The 14,580-nt window shown below is 49.4% G+C and overlaps 1 protein-coding gene across 1 annotated transcript in view; it reads left to right on the forward strand.

Annotated features, from left to right (window-relative positions):
• Nucleotides 1-11,807: 11,807 nt before the first annotated feature.
• Skor2 (SKI family transcriptional corepressor 2) overlaps nucleotides 11,808-14,580 on the forward strand; it is a 35,703-nt gene continuing 32,930 nt past the window's right edge. The window contains exon 1 of the mRNA XM_090353572.1: nucleotides 11,808-14,453. Within this exon, the coding sequence (XP_090209698.1) occupies nucleotides 11,808-14,453 (2,646 nt within the window). The remainder of the gene's footprint in view (nucleotides 14,454-14,580) is intronic.

Raw genomic sequence — 14,580 nt, forward strand, 5'->3', positions numbered from 1 at the left:
CTGGACAGCGACTCCCACGGAGGAGCCCAGCAACTTTCTGGTCCTGGGAGGTTACATAAAGCAACCAGGGGCGAGAGCGGACCAGGATGAAGAGTACCGCCCCCCACCCTGCTCTTTTTCCCTACAACTTCATAGAAGGAGCAGGGCGAAGATTGCCCTCCAACCTCTCATCCTTAAGCTGGCTTTGAGGACTGGACAGGGAGGAACCACCTCCACCCCCCCCCAAAAAAAAAAAAAGAAAAAACGCGCTTCCTAGAAAAGTTCCCAAAGCTGGAGTTTTCTCTCTTCGTGCATAATTTACTCTGGACATAAATAATTGATAGAGGCAGTGGAGAAGGGAAGAGGGAGGAGATGGGTGAGAGCCAGGGCCAGGCCAAGAGAGATCGAAGAGTTTGTTAAAGAACCATTAAAGAAGCCTTGCTGGGAAAGGCATTCCTCCGTAGATCACACCGAGTGGTTCTTCGTGGCATGAGCTAGGGAAGTGAGGCGCCCAAGGGAGTAGGGGCTGTGCTGACCAAGCTCAGAGCACCCATCTTGTACCCAGTTTACAGGCACTCTCACCAGGGCCCTCTCAGGAGTCATGCCAGAGCCTTCTGGACCTTGAATCAATCCTCTCCTCCTTGTGCCTAAGCTCAAAGTGTCGACGTTCTGACCTATGCAGAAGAGACCTAGGGATGGTTCTGAGCTTTGGAGGTCGTCAGTTCTGCTTTGGGTGGGCTATACCTGAGTCTCCTCAACTAACTCACAGGCACCTCCTCATAGTCCCTCCTCCCCCATCACACACTTTACCATTTCATTTTTTTTCCCAAATGATCCAAAACTGTAGGACAACAGTTTCCCACTGATGCTTCCCACTTGCTCACACCAGAAGCTGAAGGAGCAGAGCATTTCCTGCTACCTCTCCCCCACCTCACCCCAAGTGCTGCTTGCTGTGAAAGTGCCCACCCCCCATGTCCAATCCTGAGAGTCTGCAGTGTGCCAAGACTCTGACATCTTAACATCCCTCCCAACTTTGAACTAGAACTCTAAGGCAGGGTTCTCATAGCTTGGAAGGTAGCCCAGGAAGAAACCCTTGCTTCTAGGTAGGGGGCCTATGCCAAGGCCTTCAGGCCCTCTAGGAATAGTGGACAGCCAGCCCCAGAAGTTCCTCTTGACACTTCTCATCCAAGCAGGTATCATAGTTCTTCACTGAGGCCCACTGAGGTGACTCCACAAGCCAAAACGAGTGTTTTCCTAGTGCAAATTGGTATTGGCCCTGGAAAGAAGTTACTGTAGAATACATAACCACCACTGGCTGTGAAATGGTATTCTGACAAGCACTTTCTGATTTGTCAAATCTCGGAGTCTACCAAAAATCATCCTGACTTCTGATATTTCTAGACTACAGGATAAGAGTACCTTAGCAAAAAGAAAAAGGGGAAAAGAAAACTGGTATCCAAGCTTCAAAAAAAGTCTATTTAGGCTTAGATGTTAAAATTTGCTCCTTCCTTTATGTAATATTAAAGAAAACCTAAAATGAGCTTCATTGTTTCACATACTTCATACTTCATCCATTCTAACTCTAACACTGCAAACCCTGAGCTCTGCCTTTTAAAAACTGAAAATTTCTGAATGGGAAATGGAAATGGAGGGAGAAGAGGAAAATCTTAAGCAATTGCCTCAATGCCCCGGCAGAAATAGAACAATCTGGGAGGGTTGTGAATCTGCACAGAGGGGTGGGAAGAAATCAGATGAGGAGAGGCTAGCCCTGGAGCCCTGAGTTGTTTACTTCTCATATAAATTATAACTCCCCCAAGCAGGAAGTTGCTGCAAACAAGTATCAATAATGAATGAATCTCCTGTAATAAAATACTTACATAATTAGCACGAGTCAAGTGGTTGCATTATGTTAACCTTTTGCAACTCTGAGCTGGAAATATTTGCTCCAGAAAACCCTCAGAATGCCATTTCCCTTCTCAAGAGAGGGTGAGAAGTAAGCATCCATCCAGGCTTCCACTCTGTTACCATATGATTTTCCATTTCTGAACCAGAACGTAAGTACTTCTGAAATATAACAGAAAACTCTCTTTGGTGAATTCAGAACAGTCATTAACATTCAGTTTTAAGTGAATGTTAACAGTAAATAAAGAAATCTCTTGATTGTAATAGTAGTAACAGAGCAATAATTACCCAGTAGGTGGTCATCAGTAATGATAAATGTACCATTATTACTGTGTGAATCTGGGAACTCGGTTTTGGAAAGTACTTCAGACTTTTTAGTAGCATGGCTGGTTACAAAGCATTTCTTAGCCTGTAAAAGCCATATAATTTTACACACAATTTAGGTGAAAATAAATTTAAATCTGTATATTACATTTTTAATTTCAAGTTAGTAATTAAAGTTGGTTCATTATATCTCCTCTGAAACCCTCAGTGCTCATCTCCATGGTTTGTTTGTACAATTTGTTTCTAAGACACCCAAGGTTACACAGTTCTAAAAGATGGAAAATTTAATTATTTGCAAACATTAAGAGTTTGCCGATGATTTCATAATGTGTCTTGAAAAAGTTTGGGATAGTAATGCCTTTGGACTCAGAAATCTGAGTCATTGCTTTTATTCCTAAAAATACAGCATTCCCTGATTATTTAGCTAGAATATCAAAAGAAGTTTTCTATCTAGGTGTATGAGAAGGAGTTTCTAAATAACAAAGCATTTCAGCCATGAATTTGAAGGGGCTCAAAGGGATGGAAGAGCTCACTCTGGGATTTACTTTACTAATATCTAATTTCACCTTTTGCTTTTGATTTCAAGGATAGCTGAAGGCATGATGTTTATTGGGCAGCCCGGAGCACATGATGGCTTAATAGTGTATTAGCTAATAGCACCAGGCTTTATGGTAAAGTAAATTTTCCAGGTGGGGAGGGATGAGCAGGATAAGAAAAACAAAAAATGTCTTCATTTCCCCAGGAAATAAAAATCTAATGTTCCTCTACCGGTGTCAGCTGGGGAGATGTTAAATGTGTATCTATGTCATTTTCTCTCCTGTGACACGTCAACAGACTGTCTACACCCCTCCCCCACTCACGATGCCCCTGATGCTTCCCCCCACCAGCCCAAGCTTTTAAAGGTCCTTTGCCACTCCCTCTCTGCATCCTCCACGCCGATTACTTCTTAAACTGCTTCCCTGAAACAAAAGCACCAATTGTAAAAATAAAATAAGTCCCAAACCCCATTTCATACACCTTGAGGTAGTTGAAGTTCATACGATTAAAGATTATTGCAGAAAAACCACTTAAATGCTTCCCTTGGTTTCCTCCCCCACAATCTCTATTTTTTGCCTCCCTGTCTCCCTCTCCTCTTCTCCTTCTTTAGGAGTGGCAATCAAGAAAAATGCAAAACATCTTGCCTCATTATTCGTTATTATAGCAGCATCTTTGAGATGCATCTTTGCCAATGAAAACTTCATGTAGATGCTTATCCTTTTGTTGTAGCAGCCTAGGTTATTCTGGAGCAGAGACAAAAGCCTGAAGTGATGTGATCTAAATGAGCTCCGGGGTTTTCCAGCTGGGACCACCTCCAATTGAAAAGACCCCCCTTCCCAATATGGGGAGGAGGGGAGTGGAGGAGGCAAGTGTGTGTGTGCATGCAGAAGAGGAGGGGAGAGGGAGATAGAGAGGGAGGGAGAGAGGGGATGAAGAGGAGGAATTAGCCAGAGTGTGGGATTGTGGGATTCTTCATGAACTAGTGTTCTCTGGAGCCCATTTGCAGGTGTGTCCAGGGAGAGCATGCATCCATAGACTTAGGTGTATCTTGGGAATTTTTTTTTTTGCCCTTGAATTTTATCTTGGTCAACTATTATTTGCTGAGTATCCACCAAACACACTAGGTTCCTATTCAAGTCTGGATTTTAGTACTTCCTATAAATGAGATGCACATGCTGTATTTATTGGTTTATGATGATTTATGAAGAAACTTGCATATATGTTATTAAAAGTCCAGCAACAATTATTACAGTTAGTGCCTGGTTTTTCTAAACAGGGTAGGAGTCTTCTCTGCCAATTTCCCAAATGCAGTTTACTTGTGAGAAATGTTTCCCCTGACTAAAAGATATTGTCTTATCCTGCATTTCTGTTCCTTACAAAGATGTTTGGAAGGTTTTTTTGGGGGGGTGGGGGGAGGAACTTATTGGTCATGGGGCTTGAACCTAGGGCTTGGGCCCTGTTCTTGAAAATTTTGTTCAAGGCTAATAACACTCTACCACTTTGAGCCACAGCTCCACTTCTGGTTTTCTGGTGGTTAATGGAGATAAGAGTCTCATAGCATTTCCTACCTGGGCTAGCTCTGAACCATGGCCCTCAAATCTCAGCCTTTTAAGAGCTAGGATTACAAGCATGAGCCACCAGTGTCCAGCTCTTGTTTGGTTTTGTATTTACTTTTTGACCAGGGTTTCACAAGTAACTCCAGCTTCCCTGGAACTCCTGACCCAGCTTCCCAAATCCTATATTGCAGGAACATACCACCTCAGGTGAATAAAAGGTACCTGCTCAAAGTGTAAATGACTCATTGGTTTCCATAGTCATTGATACATGAGGAACTCAAAGCATCGTGTGAGCAGGGATACAGGCCCTGAAAACTGTATTACTTATTTTCTCTTTCTTTCCCTTCCCCCAGTTCCAGTTTAGATTTGAGGTTTGTACTCCCACTGTGCTTCTAGCCAGGTAGTTCTGGTTCTGGGAGAAAAGGATCCTAGAGTATACATAATATTTTTGAGTAGGCTCAAAGATTGAGGCAACCCCAGAACATTAAAAGGTCCTTCTCACTTCTCCTATGATTTTCATCCAGAAAGATTTTTTTTTTATTTCTGGTTCTTGGTCTGTTTGATGAAATTCTAGCTGAGGTAATGGAGTGAAAACCAGACAGTCTAGGCTGAGCTTGTCAGGCTGCAGAAAGCTTAGGAAGACAAGAAGTGAGAACTGAGGGTCATCAGTAATGACCAATATAGCCAATATTACTGGTAATTTTATTATCAGTTTATTTTAAATTGATTGAAGAAACACTAGCTGAGGTTCTAGTCATGTGTATGCAAAGCCACACTAAAAATGGATACAATGGCACATGCCTGTGATCCCAGCAGGCAGGAGGCAGAGGCAGCACTTAGAGGCCAGCTTGGGTCACACAGTGAGAACTGTCTCAAAAATACATAAAATCAAAGCAAATGCTAGACCAATTAGTTGCAGGATAGTATTTTAGGGGAGAACTAATGTTTCTCCAGGTAACTTTCTCTGCCTGCCTCCAAATTGAAACAACTTGGATGTCTTTTATTCTTGAGCTATTGGCAATTTCTAATAAATTTTGAAACCCCTGCCCTCATTGTCCAAAGACAGAACTTTGAAAGCTATCTTACATCATGTGTGCCACGAATACCACACATATGACCTCATTCAATATACCTCTGTGGGTTAACTCTCCTCAGTTTGCAGATAAATAAACCAAGGCTTGGAAAAGTTTAGTATTTAACCATGGGAACATCCAGTATCTAACTAGCAAATTTTCTTAACTAGAAATTGACTGAGGAGAATTGTTGTTGTTGTTGTTGTTTGTGGGGCTTGATCCTGGGGCCTGGGTGCTGTCCCTGAGCTTCTTTGCTCAAGGCTAGCAATCTAACACTTGAGTTACAGTATCACATCTGGTTTTCTAGTGGTTTAACAGAGACAAGAATCTCACAGACTTTCCTGCCTGGGCTGGCTTCAAACTGTGATCCTGAGATCTCAGCCTCCTGTGTAGCTAGGATTACAGGTGGGGAGAGTTTTGTACCCAGGTCCAACAGACTCTGAAGCCCTGCATTGTCTGATATGCCAGATTCTTCTGTACTCAAGCCCTATCAGCCTTTCCATTCCTTTATGGAACTCCTTTTGCAGAGCTCGGATGAATAAGGAAACCGTTTAACGTCTTTCCTAATGCAGAAATACCAATGCTAGAAGTGCTTCTGGTAGGGACCCAAGAGCAGTAACCATCCTGCCTGAGAATGAGAAAGGGTTGAGAAGAAATGGAAGAGAGGGGTGAAGCCTGATTCGTGCATCTGTAATTGTCATGGGTTTCTCAGTACCAGACTGTATTTAAATCTTTATCTTCCTTGACGCCAATGCAAGGAAGTGGGTTGGACCAGGGCAAGGCCAGATTTCTCAGTCCTTGAGATGCATCAGGTGTGAGAAGTAGAAGGTTTGATTGTCTGTCACTCCTTGCTGGTCTCTAAAGTCTAACGGATGGTACCAAAGCCTGAAGCTGAGTCTAGGATTCCAACTGACACTACGATTTGGGAGATTTCTTCCTATTCTGCTGTCTTGGGGCTATGTCAGCACCGCGGACAGCTCTAACCTTGCTCTCGCCTGAGCTCTCCTGCTACCCAGAGTCCTCTGCTGGCTCAGAATCAAAATTCTTCCAAAATAAAGGACTCAATGCTGATTCCCCGGCTGGGTCGGAGTCTGCTTCAAACAACAGTTAATAGCTGTAGTTACAAACCTCTATCTGTGCTGCACTGCATGGAGGCATTGCCTTGGTTTGTGGTTTTCCTTTGGGTCCAGCATCTGGGCTCCTTTACCTGTCCTTAGCCTGGGTGAACCGCAGCCGCACAGAGCGGAGATGGGAATGGAAATGCTCTCCTTCCTGCGGTGATAGATCATACAAACGGGTGACACCAATTTAACCAATGAAACAATTTGAATCAATTAGCCGGCTGAAGAGAGTCCTGACGTGTAAAATGCATGTCAGCTCGAATAAGAAAGCATTGATTAACTCGGCCAGAACAGTCTCCTCCAGCGGCCATCAGCTCCTCCCAGAACCTGGCAGAGTCCCTGGGGCTAGAGCAGGGACCCCAAAGAGGACCAGCTGGAGAATGCTCAAAACCAGCAGAAAGCAAAGGGTCAGACAGATAGTAAGTTGCAGAGAGCTGCTCAGACTCAAAACAGAAACAGACTGTAATGCCACATTTGAACACTGGTTTCAAGACAAGATTCTTGAACAAAACTGTTCCTCTCCTTGCATAACTATAATCAGCTTGGCTTTTCAAGCAGGACTTTGAGACTCTTTGGAGAGATAAAGCAAAGAACTACTGTTAGAATTATCTGTATAAAAATGCATTAAGAGAATTAAAATAATTTAACCTAACAACTACTCACTTCTCTTCCCACTGAGAATTTGTATTAAAACAAAGCTGCAGGCTTATATACAAAAGCCCCTAAAGTACAGTATAAACATTTGTGTTTAAAGATTTAAGTGAGCAGGAGGTAATCAGTGGTAACCCCCAGGTGGGGGTTCATTCCTCAGGATAACCTGAGAAGAAGTAAAAAGCAAGATTCAGCCTGGTTTTCTTTTCAAAGCCCTCCTTCTCCTCCTCCTCCCCCCCCAAGATACTTCAAGTAGAACTCTGTTAGGGAGAGGCAGCCTTTTGAGTGCAAAAAGGGATTGCTTACCAAAAGAGCAAAGTCCAGAGTGTGTCTCCTCTCCTACTCAGTGCCCTGTGGTACTTAATGAGATGACCCAACTTCTCTTGATGTTTTTTTTCCAGTCTTAAAACCTACCCAATTCCAGGTTTTATTCCATGTGGTTGAAGCTTTCTTTTGGAAATTTCAGGCACTGGGGAAAGTGAAAACTGCCTTGTGGGATCTTCAAGAGGGAATGTGAGAGGAGAATAAAAAATCCAGCTCTGACCAGGAAATCTTTGTAAGAATGGGGGCCTTCAGCCTTACTGGGGAAGAGATTTGAGAATGGCATTAGTGTTCTTCTAGTAAATGCGCTTGAGTTTTCTTTGTGTGTGTGTGTGTGTGTGTGTGTGTGTGTGTGTGTGTGTGTGTGTGTGTGTTTAGAGGAGGAGGCATTGGGAGGGAAGTAGTCTGTTGATTTCAGCTCCATAAGACAGGACCTAACTGATGCCATCAATGTCTTTAGATACATAGAGGTGGGTGAAAAATTGCTTCACCTCTCATTTGAAACTTCTGCCCAAATAAACCGCAAGATTTTCATACCTCTGAAACTGTTTCTGCAACCCCTGAACAGCAAGTCCCCCACATTTCCATTCAAATGATTCTCCTTGGTCTTGTAAACCTTTGATGAAGTGTTAACATTTTGATTTTAAAAAAATTCTTGTATTTAGCAGTGATATGTTGTTGATGCTCTGGCCCTTTGGGTTTCTGGCTTAATGGAGATGGTTCCCTCATTTCCACAATGTAACTGCCCATCTCAAAGCTTGTGTTAAAACACAGGTAAACCTAGGGGCAGTTGAAAATTCAGCTACGAGAGGGAAGAAAGAACTTTAAGTTACTTTCCCACCTGCCCATTCTGAGCCCTTAACCATCTGAGAACATCTCCAAATATACAGCCACTTTCCTTTCAGATAAACTACAGTCAAAATTGGTTGTTTTGACCCTTAAGAGCTGGTCCATGGGAGATAACAGTTGACCCATCACTAATATGTGAAAATCTGCCTTGCTTTGGAAACTGTGAACAACGGTTCTTTCTCATTCTAGTTATCCCCTTTTAGTGGAGAGGGGGAGGATCTTTCCTGAAACCCTAGGAAATTTACTTCTGCAAACCTGGAAGTTTATTCCAGTAAGTGTCCTGGTTACCACGCCACGTTTTCCTGGTGATGAAGTATCTTGACTAGACGTATAAAAATGAGTTAGAGAACTATTCTGAGTAAAGTTGAGGGGTATCCTCACAAATGCACACATCATAAAACATAGAACACTCCAGATACTCTGTAACTGGTAAATTTTATATGCAAAACAAGGGCCACTCTTCATGCTTCCTTCCCAGTTTCAGTTGGGCAACCTATGGGGAAACTTGTTCCTTTTTTCTAATTTCACAGTGCTTCAAAGAAGGTGCGGAAACGGATCTCTCGCTAGCTCGCTGTGGATTCTGTACCTTGGAAGACACAGAAAGCCCACTGGTTTGCACGGAGCGCTGTGCAGGGTGACACCGAGAAAAGACAAGGGGACAAAAACGGGCAAACATACGGTTATATATTCCTATAGCATTCCTGCCCTCCAGAATCCATATCCCTTGGCTGCACACAGACTCTCATAAATCAGATCCGCAGCTCGAGCCCCACTGCTGCGTTGGAGAGGTTGTCAGTTGCAAGCTAGTTAGGTGGTAGCTTTGGTGCCAGCTGAGAAAGGCTCTGTGTGTTGCTCGCTCTCGCTCTCGCTTTCCTCCTCCCTCCCTGTAACATGCCAGCCCTTTAATGTGGAGTGTCAGGGAGACGGTGACGTCACCCTGCCCGCTGGGTGGCGTCCCCTCGGTCCGACAGGAGTTCAGAAACAGAGAAAGGCGCTGTCAGACTGCGATCCATTTGGGGGGCTCGGCTGCCTTGGCTTTCCGTGCCCACACTTTCTGAGGTGGGGGGGACACCCTGCTGCTATTCAGGCCTTCCACACCGCCTCCTGCCCCTTCTGCCCCCCAGCTGGGGTTGAGCGCCATTAGCTCGCACTAGCGCCAGGATCTTCTCGCGGAGCCAGCCAGAGTCCCACCTCGCTGGATTCGAGGACCCGCTTGGATGCTTCGCCTCCGAGCGCCCTCGGAAGATGGGCTGGCAGCCACTCGTCTAACGACATCTAAGGGTTACCAGGTACTGCCAGAATTCACTGGCCCTGACTCCGCACACAACTTGGGGTTCGCTATTTTGCAATTCCAGCAATGGAATTTTCCGCGCTAGGTCGAGGGGCAGCTTTAGGCGCCCATGGCTTTGGGTGTGGGGGCCTGGGAGAATTAAGTTGGGGGTGGTAGGCTAGAGAGCCAAATGGGGAAGTTTGTCAGGTTCCTTTCTCGGTTCAGCTAACTTTTAATTGTCATCTCTCCTCTCGTTCCTTTAAAAAAAATGTATCTCAACTTGATCCTTCTTATTCGTTTTTCCGCTCCGACTGGGAGGGTTTAAGATGAGAGTGGAAGACACTCAAGAGGAGACATTTTGGTCCTGTCTTCCTCTGCTAAGGCTGCGTATGCGAGTTCCTAACGTGCAACCCACTTTCTGCTCCTGGCGCGCACGCTCCTGGGGAGTTTGCGTCTCATTGAGACAATACGCATCTTGTCTGGGAGGGAAATAAGCCTTGAAGGACCATTTGGCGAAGCTAGAGTTGGTTGTGTTAGGCTCAGGCATCAGTCCACCTTGAACTGCCATTTAACGCCCTGTCCCCTGGAAATATTGTCTCTGATCCATCCGAAGTGACAAGCTAGGCTCTCCAGGAGTTCAACGGCGTCCAGGTTTATTTGGCCTTCCTGGAGGCCACCGGAGGTAATGAGAGTTGAGGATGCACGGGGCATAAGGGCAAAAGCCAGTAATTTATATAGAGGTTGTAGGTGCCAAAGAAGGGGCATGGGTGTGACAATTCTAGTGAGTCGGTAGGATGATGTAGTCTTTGAAACTGCTGTCAGAATAAACATCCAGGATAACCGCAGACAGAGGCTATGCTAGTGGGTGATTTTGCAGGGCAAAGGATAGTTTTGGCCTATTCACTGAACAAGTGGCTATGGTAAGGTCGCCGTTTGTTTTCCTAGGGAACACATAGCTTAGCTTGTCTTGACTCACCAGGGTTGCCATCATTGTAACCTACCGCACGCTGTATTTTTCAACTTACTCGTTGGACCTTGTGGTTATCCCCTTGGTCTGAGATAAAATTAGGAATTTTATTTCCGACTCAGCCTTATACTTCCAAGTCTTCTGTTCCCCGGTTGCCTACTTCAGTGTTTATCTTTCTACAGGGCACCTTTTTCTCCAAGAAAGGTATAAAGCAAAACAGATGAGGAAGTAAGTCACAGAAGGTGGTTTGCATTAAACTGAATTGGCTTTTTCAAGTGCATCGAGAAGGATCTCTCGAAAACATTTCTTTGCACTTTTTCTGGATTTAATATTCTTGGCTGGACTGACTGGCACATGACTTTAACATTTGATATTCTTGCCTGTGCATGATGCGCTGACACGAAAAATGACAAGAAAATAGTTTTAACATATTTACAGGTCTTGTCTTTTTCAGCTACTTAACTGGAACCAGAATCGTGCAGTTACACAAAATAAATTGCTGTTGAAAATGAAACACTCTACTTTGGTGCAATCCTGTATGTTTTCCCAGTTTTCCAAAAACAATTCTAATTACAATAATAAAATATCCAATGGGCAAGACGGTAGAGAAGGGATTTCGTTTTGCTTTAATGAGCTGTGCCTCAACCAATAGTGAATTCCCCCCTCCCATCCCCAAGGAAACCACAGATACCACAAAAATTGCTTTTTAAAAGGTTTGGGGTTGTATTTTTAACCAAAATCAATTCATTTTAAGGCAAATATGAATGACCTCTCTTTGAATTTGAGTTTTATCAAACCCCATGTTCCACTTTTACAATCTGCATTAGCTACTAGTTACAACTGTCATTACGTTGTCACTTTTAGCGAGCACATTATTTTATTACAAGTTTCCACAAATTAGGTTTTGAGTTTGTTAGAAATGGACTGATTTAAATTGTGTGTGTGTGTGTGTGTGTGTGTTTACACATTTGATTTGGATGCGTGGGACTAAAAGAAAATTGCTACCTCCAAATGGCTGCGCTTTGTAGAGGAACATCTTTCTTGAAGAAAATTAAAGGAAATAACTGCGTCTAAGACTTGACCACGTGCCTAGTAATAACCGTGCCCTAATCAGAGCAAAGAAGTTATTGTAATTCTTCAGTTAGCAACTCATTCCTGTTTGTAGACTGGAAAGATTCAAGTCAACGCTCTCTCCTTTCTCTTCCAGTCTCCAAGGCAGACCCAGAGGGCTCGGCCTGGGGTTCCGCGGCGGAGGAGATGGCTTCCAGTCCGCTGCCGGGGCCCAACGACATCCTGCTGGCATCGCCCCCGAGCGCCTTCCAGCCCGACCCGCTGAACCAGCCTCGGCCAGGCCACGCCAATCTCAAACCCAACCAGGTGGGCCAGGTGATCCTCTACGGCATTCCCATCGTGTCGCTGGTGATCGATGGGCAGGAGCGCCTGTGCCTGGCACAGATCTCCAACACGCTGCTCAAGAACTTCAGCTACAACGAGATCCACAACCGGCGCGTGGCGTTGGGCATCACCTGCGTGCAGTGCACGCCCGTGCAGCTGGAGATCCTGCGGCGGGCCGGGGCCATGCCCATCTCCTCGCGCCGCTGCGGCATGATCACCAAGCGCGAGGCCGAACGTCTGTGCAAGTCCTTCTTGGGCGAAAACCGGCCGCCCAAGCTGCCCGACAACTTCGCCTTCGACGTGTCGCACGAATGCGCCTGGGGCTGCCGCGGCAGCTTCATCCCCGCGCGCTACAACAGCTCGCGCGCCAAGTGCATCAAGTGCAGCTACTGCAACATGTACTTCTCGCCCAACAAGTTCATTTTCCACTCCCACCGCACACCCGACGCCAAGTACACGCAGCCGGACGCCGCCAACTTCAACTCCTGGCGCCGCCACCTCAAGCTCACCGACAAGAGCCCTCAGGATGAGCTGGTCTTCGCCTGGGAGGATGTGAAGGCCATGTTCAACGGCGGGAGCCGCAAGCGCGCGCTGCCCCAGCCCGGCGCGCACCCCGCCTGCCACCCGCTCAGCTCGGTCAAGGCCGCGGCCGTGGCCGCCGCGGCGGCGGTGGCGGGAGGCGGGGGTCTGCTCGGCCCGCACCTCCTCGGCGCGCCGCCGCCACCCCCGCCGCCGCCACCCCTGGCCGAGCTGGCGGGGGCACCGCACGCCCATCACAAGAGGCCGCGCTTCGACGACGACGATGACTCCCTCCAGGAGGCGGCCGTCGTGGCCGCCGCCAGCCTCTCGGCGGCCGCCGCCGCCAGCCTCTCGGTGGCCGCGGCCTCGGGAGGCGCCGGGGCGGGAGGAGGTGGCGCCGGGGGTGGCTGCGTGACCGCGGTCGGCGTCGGCGCCGGCGCGGGATCGGGCGCGGCAGCCGGCGCCAAAGGCCCGCGCAGCTACCCCGTCATCCCGGTGCCCAGCAAGGGTTCCTTCGGCGGCGTCCTGCAGAAGTTCCCGGGCTGCGGGGGCCTCTTCCCGCACCCTTATACGTTCCCGGCCGCCGCCGCCGCCTTTGGCTTGTGCCACAAGAAGGAGGACTCGGGCGCAGCCGCCGAGGCCCTGGGGGGCGCGGGCGCCGGGAGCGCAGGGGCAGCGCCCAAGGCCGGGCTGTCCGGGCTCTTCTGGCCCGCAGGCCGCAAGGACGCCTTCTACCCGCCCTTCTGCATGTTCTGGCCGCCGCGGACGCCCGGCGGGCTTCCGGTGCCCACCTACCTGCAGCCCCCGCCGCAACCTCCCTCGGCGCTGGGCTGCGCCCTGGGCGACAGCCCGGCCCTGCTGCGCCAGGCGTTCCTGGACCTGGCGGAGCCCGGCAGTGCGGGCGCGAGTGCGGACGCCGCGCCCCCGCCGGGGCAGCCCCCTCCGGTGGTGGCCAACGGCCCGGGCTCCGGCCCGCCGCCGGCGGCGGGGGGCGCCGGCGCTCGAGACCCGCTCTTCGAGTCGCCCCCGGGCGGCAGCGGGGGGGACTGCAGCGCGGGATCCACGCCGCCCGCAGACCCCTCGGCGACGTCCGGGGCGGGGGCTGCGTCCTCCGGGGCCGGCCCGGCCAGCGCCCGCGTGCCCGCCCCGCACCCCGCGCACCACCTGGAGGGGAGGAAGGCGGGAGCCGGCGGCGGTGGCTACCACCACTCCAGCGCTTTCCGCCCGGTGGGCGGCAAGGACGACGCGGAGAGCCTGGCCAAGTTGCACGGGGCGTCGGCCGGCGCGCCGCACTCGGCCCAAGCGCATCACCACCACCACCACCACCATCACCAACCGCACCATCACCACCACCACCACCCTCCGCAGCCGCCGTCGCCGCTGCTGCTGCTGCCCCCGCAGCCCGACGAGCCAGCCTCGGAGCGCCACCACCCCGCCCCGCCGCCGCCGCCGCCTCCCCCGCCGCCGCCCCTGGCCCCGCCGCAGCCGCACCACCGAGGCCTTCTGTCCCCGGGGGGCACCAGCTGCAGCTACCCCAGCGAGGACAGCTCCGGGGACGAGGACGACGAGGAAGAGGAGCAGGAAGTGGACGTGGAGGGCCACAAGCCCCCCGAGGGCGAGGAGGAGGAGGAGGAAGGCCGAGACCCCGACGACGACGACGACGAGGAAGACGAGGAGACCAGAGTCCTGCTAGGCGACCCCTTACTTGGGGGTGGCCGCTTCCTCCAGGGCCGAGGGCTGTCGGAGAAGGGGAACCGGAGCCGCGCCGCAGCCGCAGCCGCCGCCGCCGCCCCCGGCGCCTTCCCCCTCGCCCTGAACTCCTCCAGGCTGCTGCAGGAGGACGGGAAACTGGGGGACCCCGGTGGCTCGGACCTGCCCCCGCTCCCGCCCCCGCCCCTGGCCCCCCAGAAAGCCAGCGGTGGCAGCGGCAGCAGCCCCAGCAGTCCTGTCCACCATCCATCACTGGAGCAGCAGCCCTCCTACAAAGATGTAAATACCCCCTTTAGGCTCCTTCCAGCTAATTATTATTATTTAAATGCACCTTTAGGCTGAATCGGTTACATATGCGCAGGCAAGATGAATCACCAGATTTCCCCCCACAGAAATGCAATGTTCA

Source organism: Megascapheus bottae, chromosome 19 (genome assembly GCF_031878675.1).
Source record: "Megascapheus bottae isolate mThoBot1 chromosome 19, mThoBot2.hap1, whole genome shotgun sequence".
NCBI classification, from domain to species: domain Eukaryota; kingdom Metazoa; phylum Chordata; class Mammalia; order Rodentia; family Geomyidae; genus Megascapheus; species Megascapheus bottae.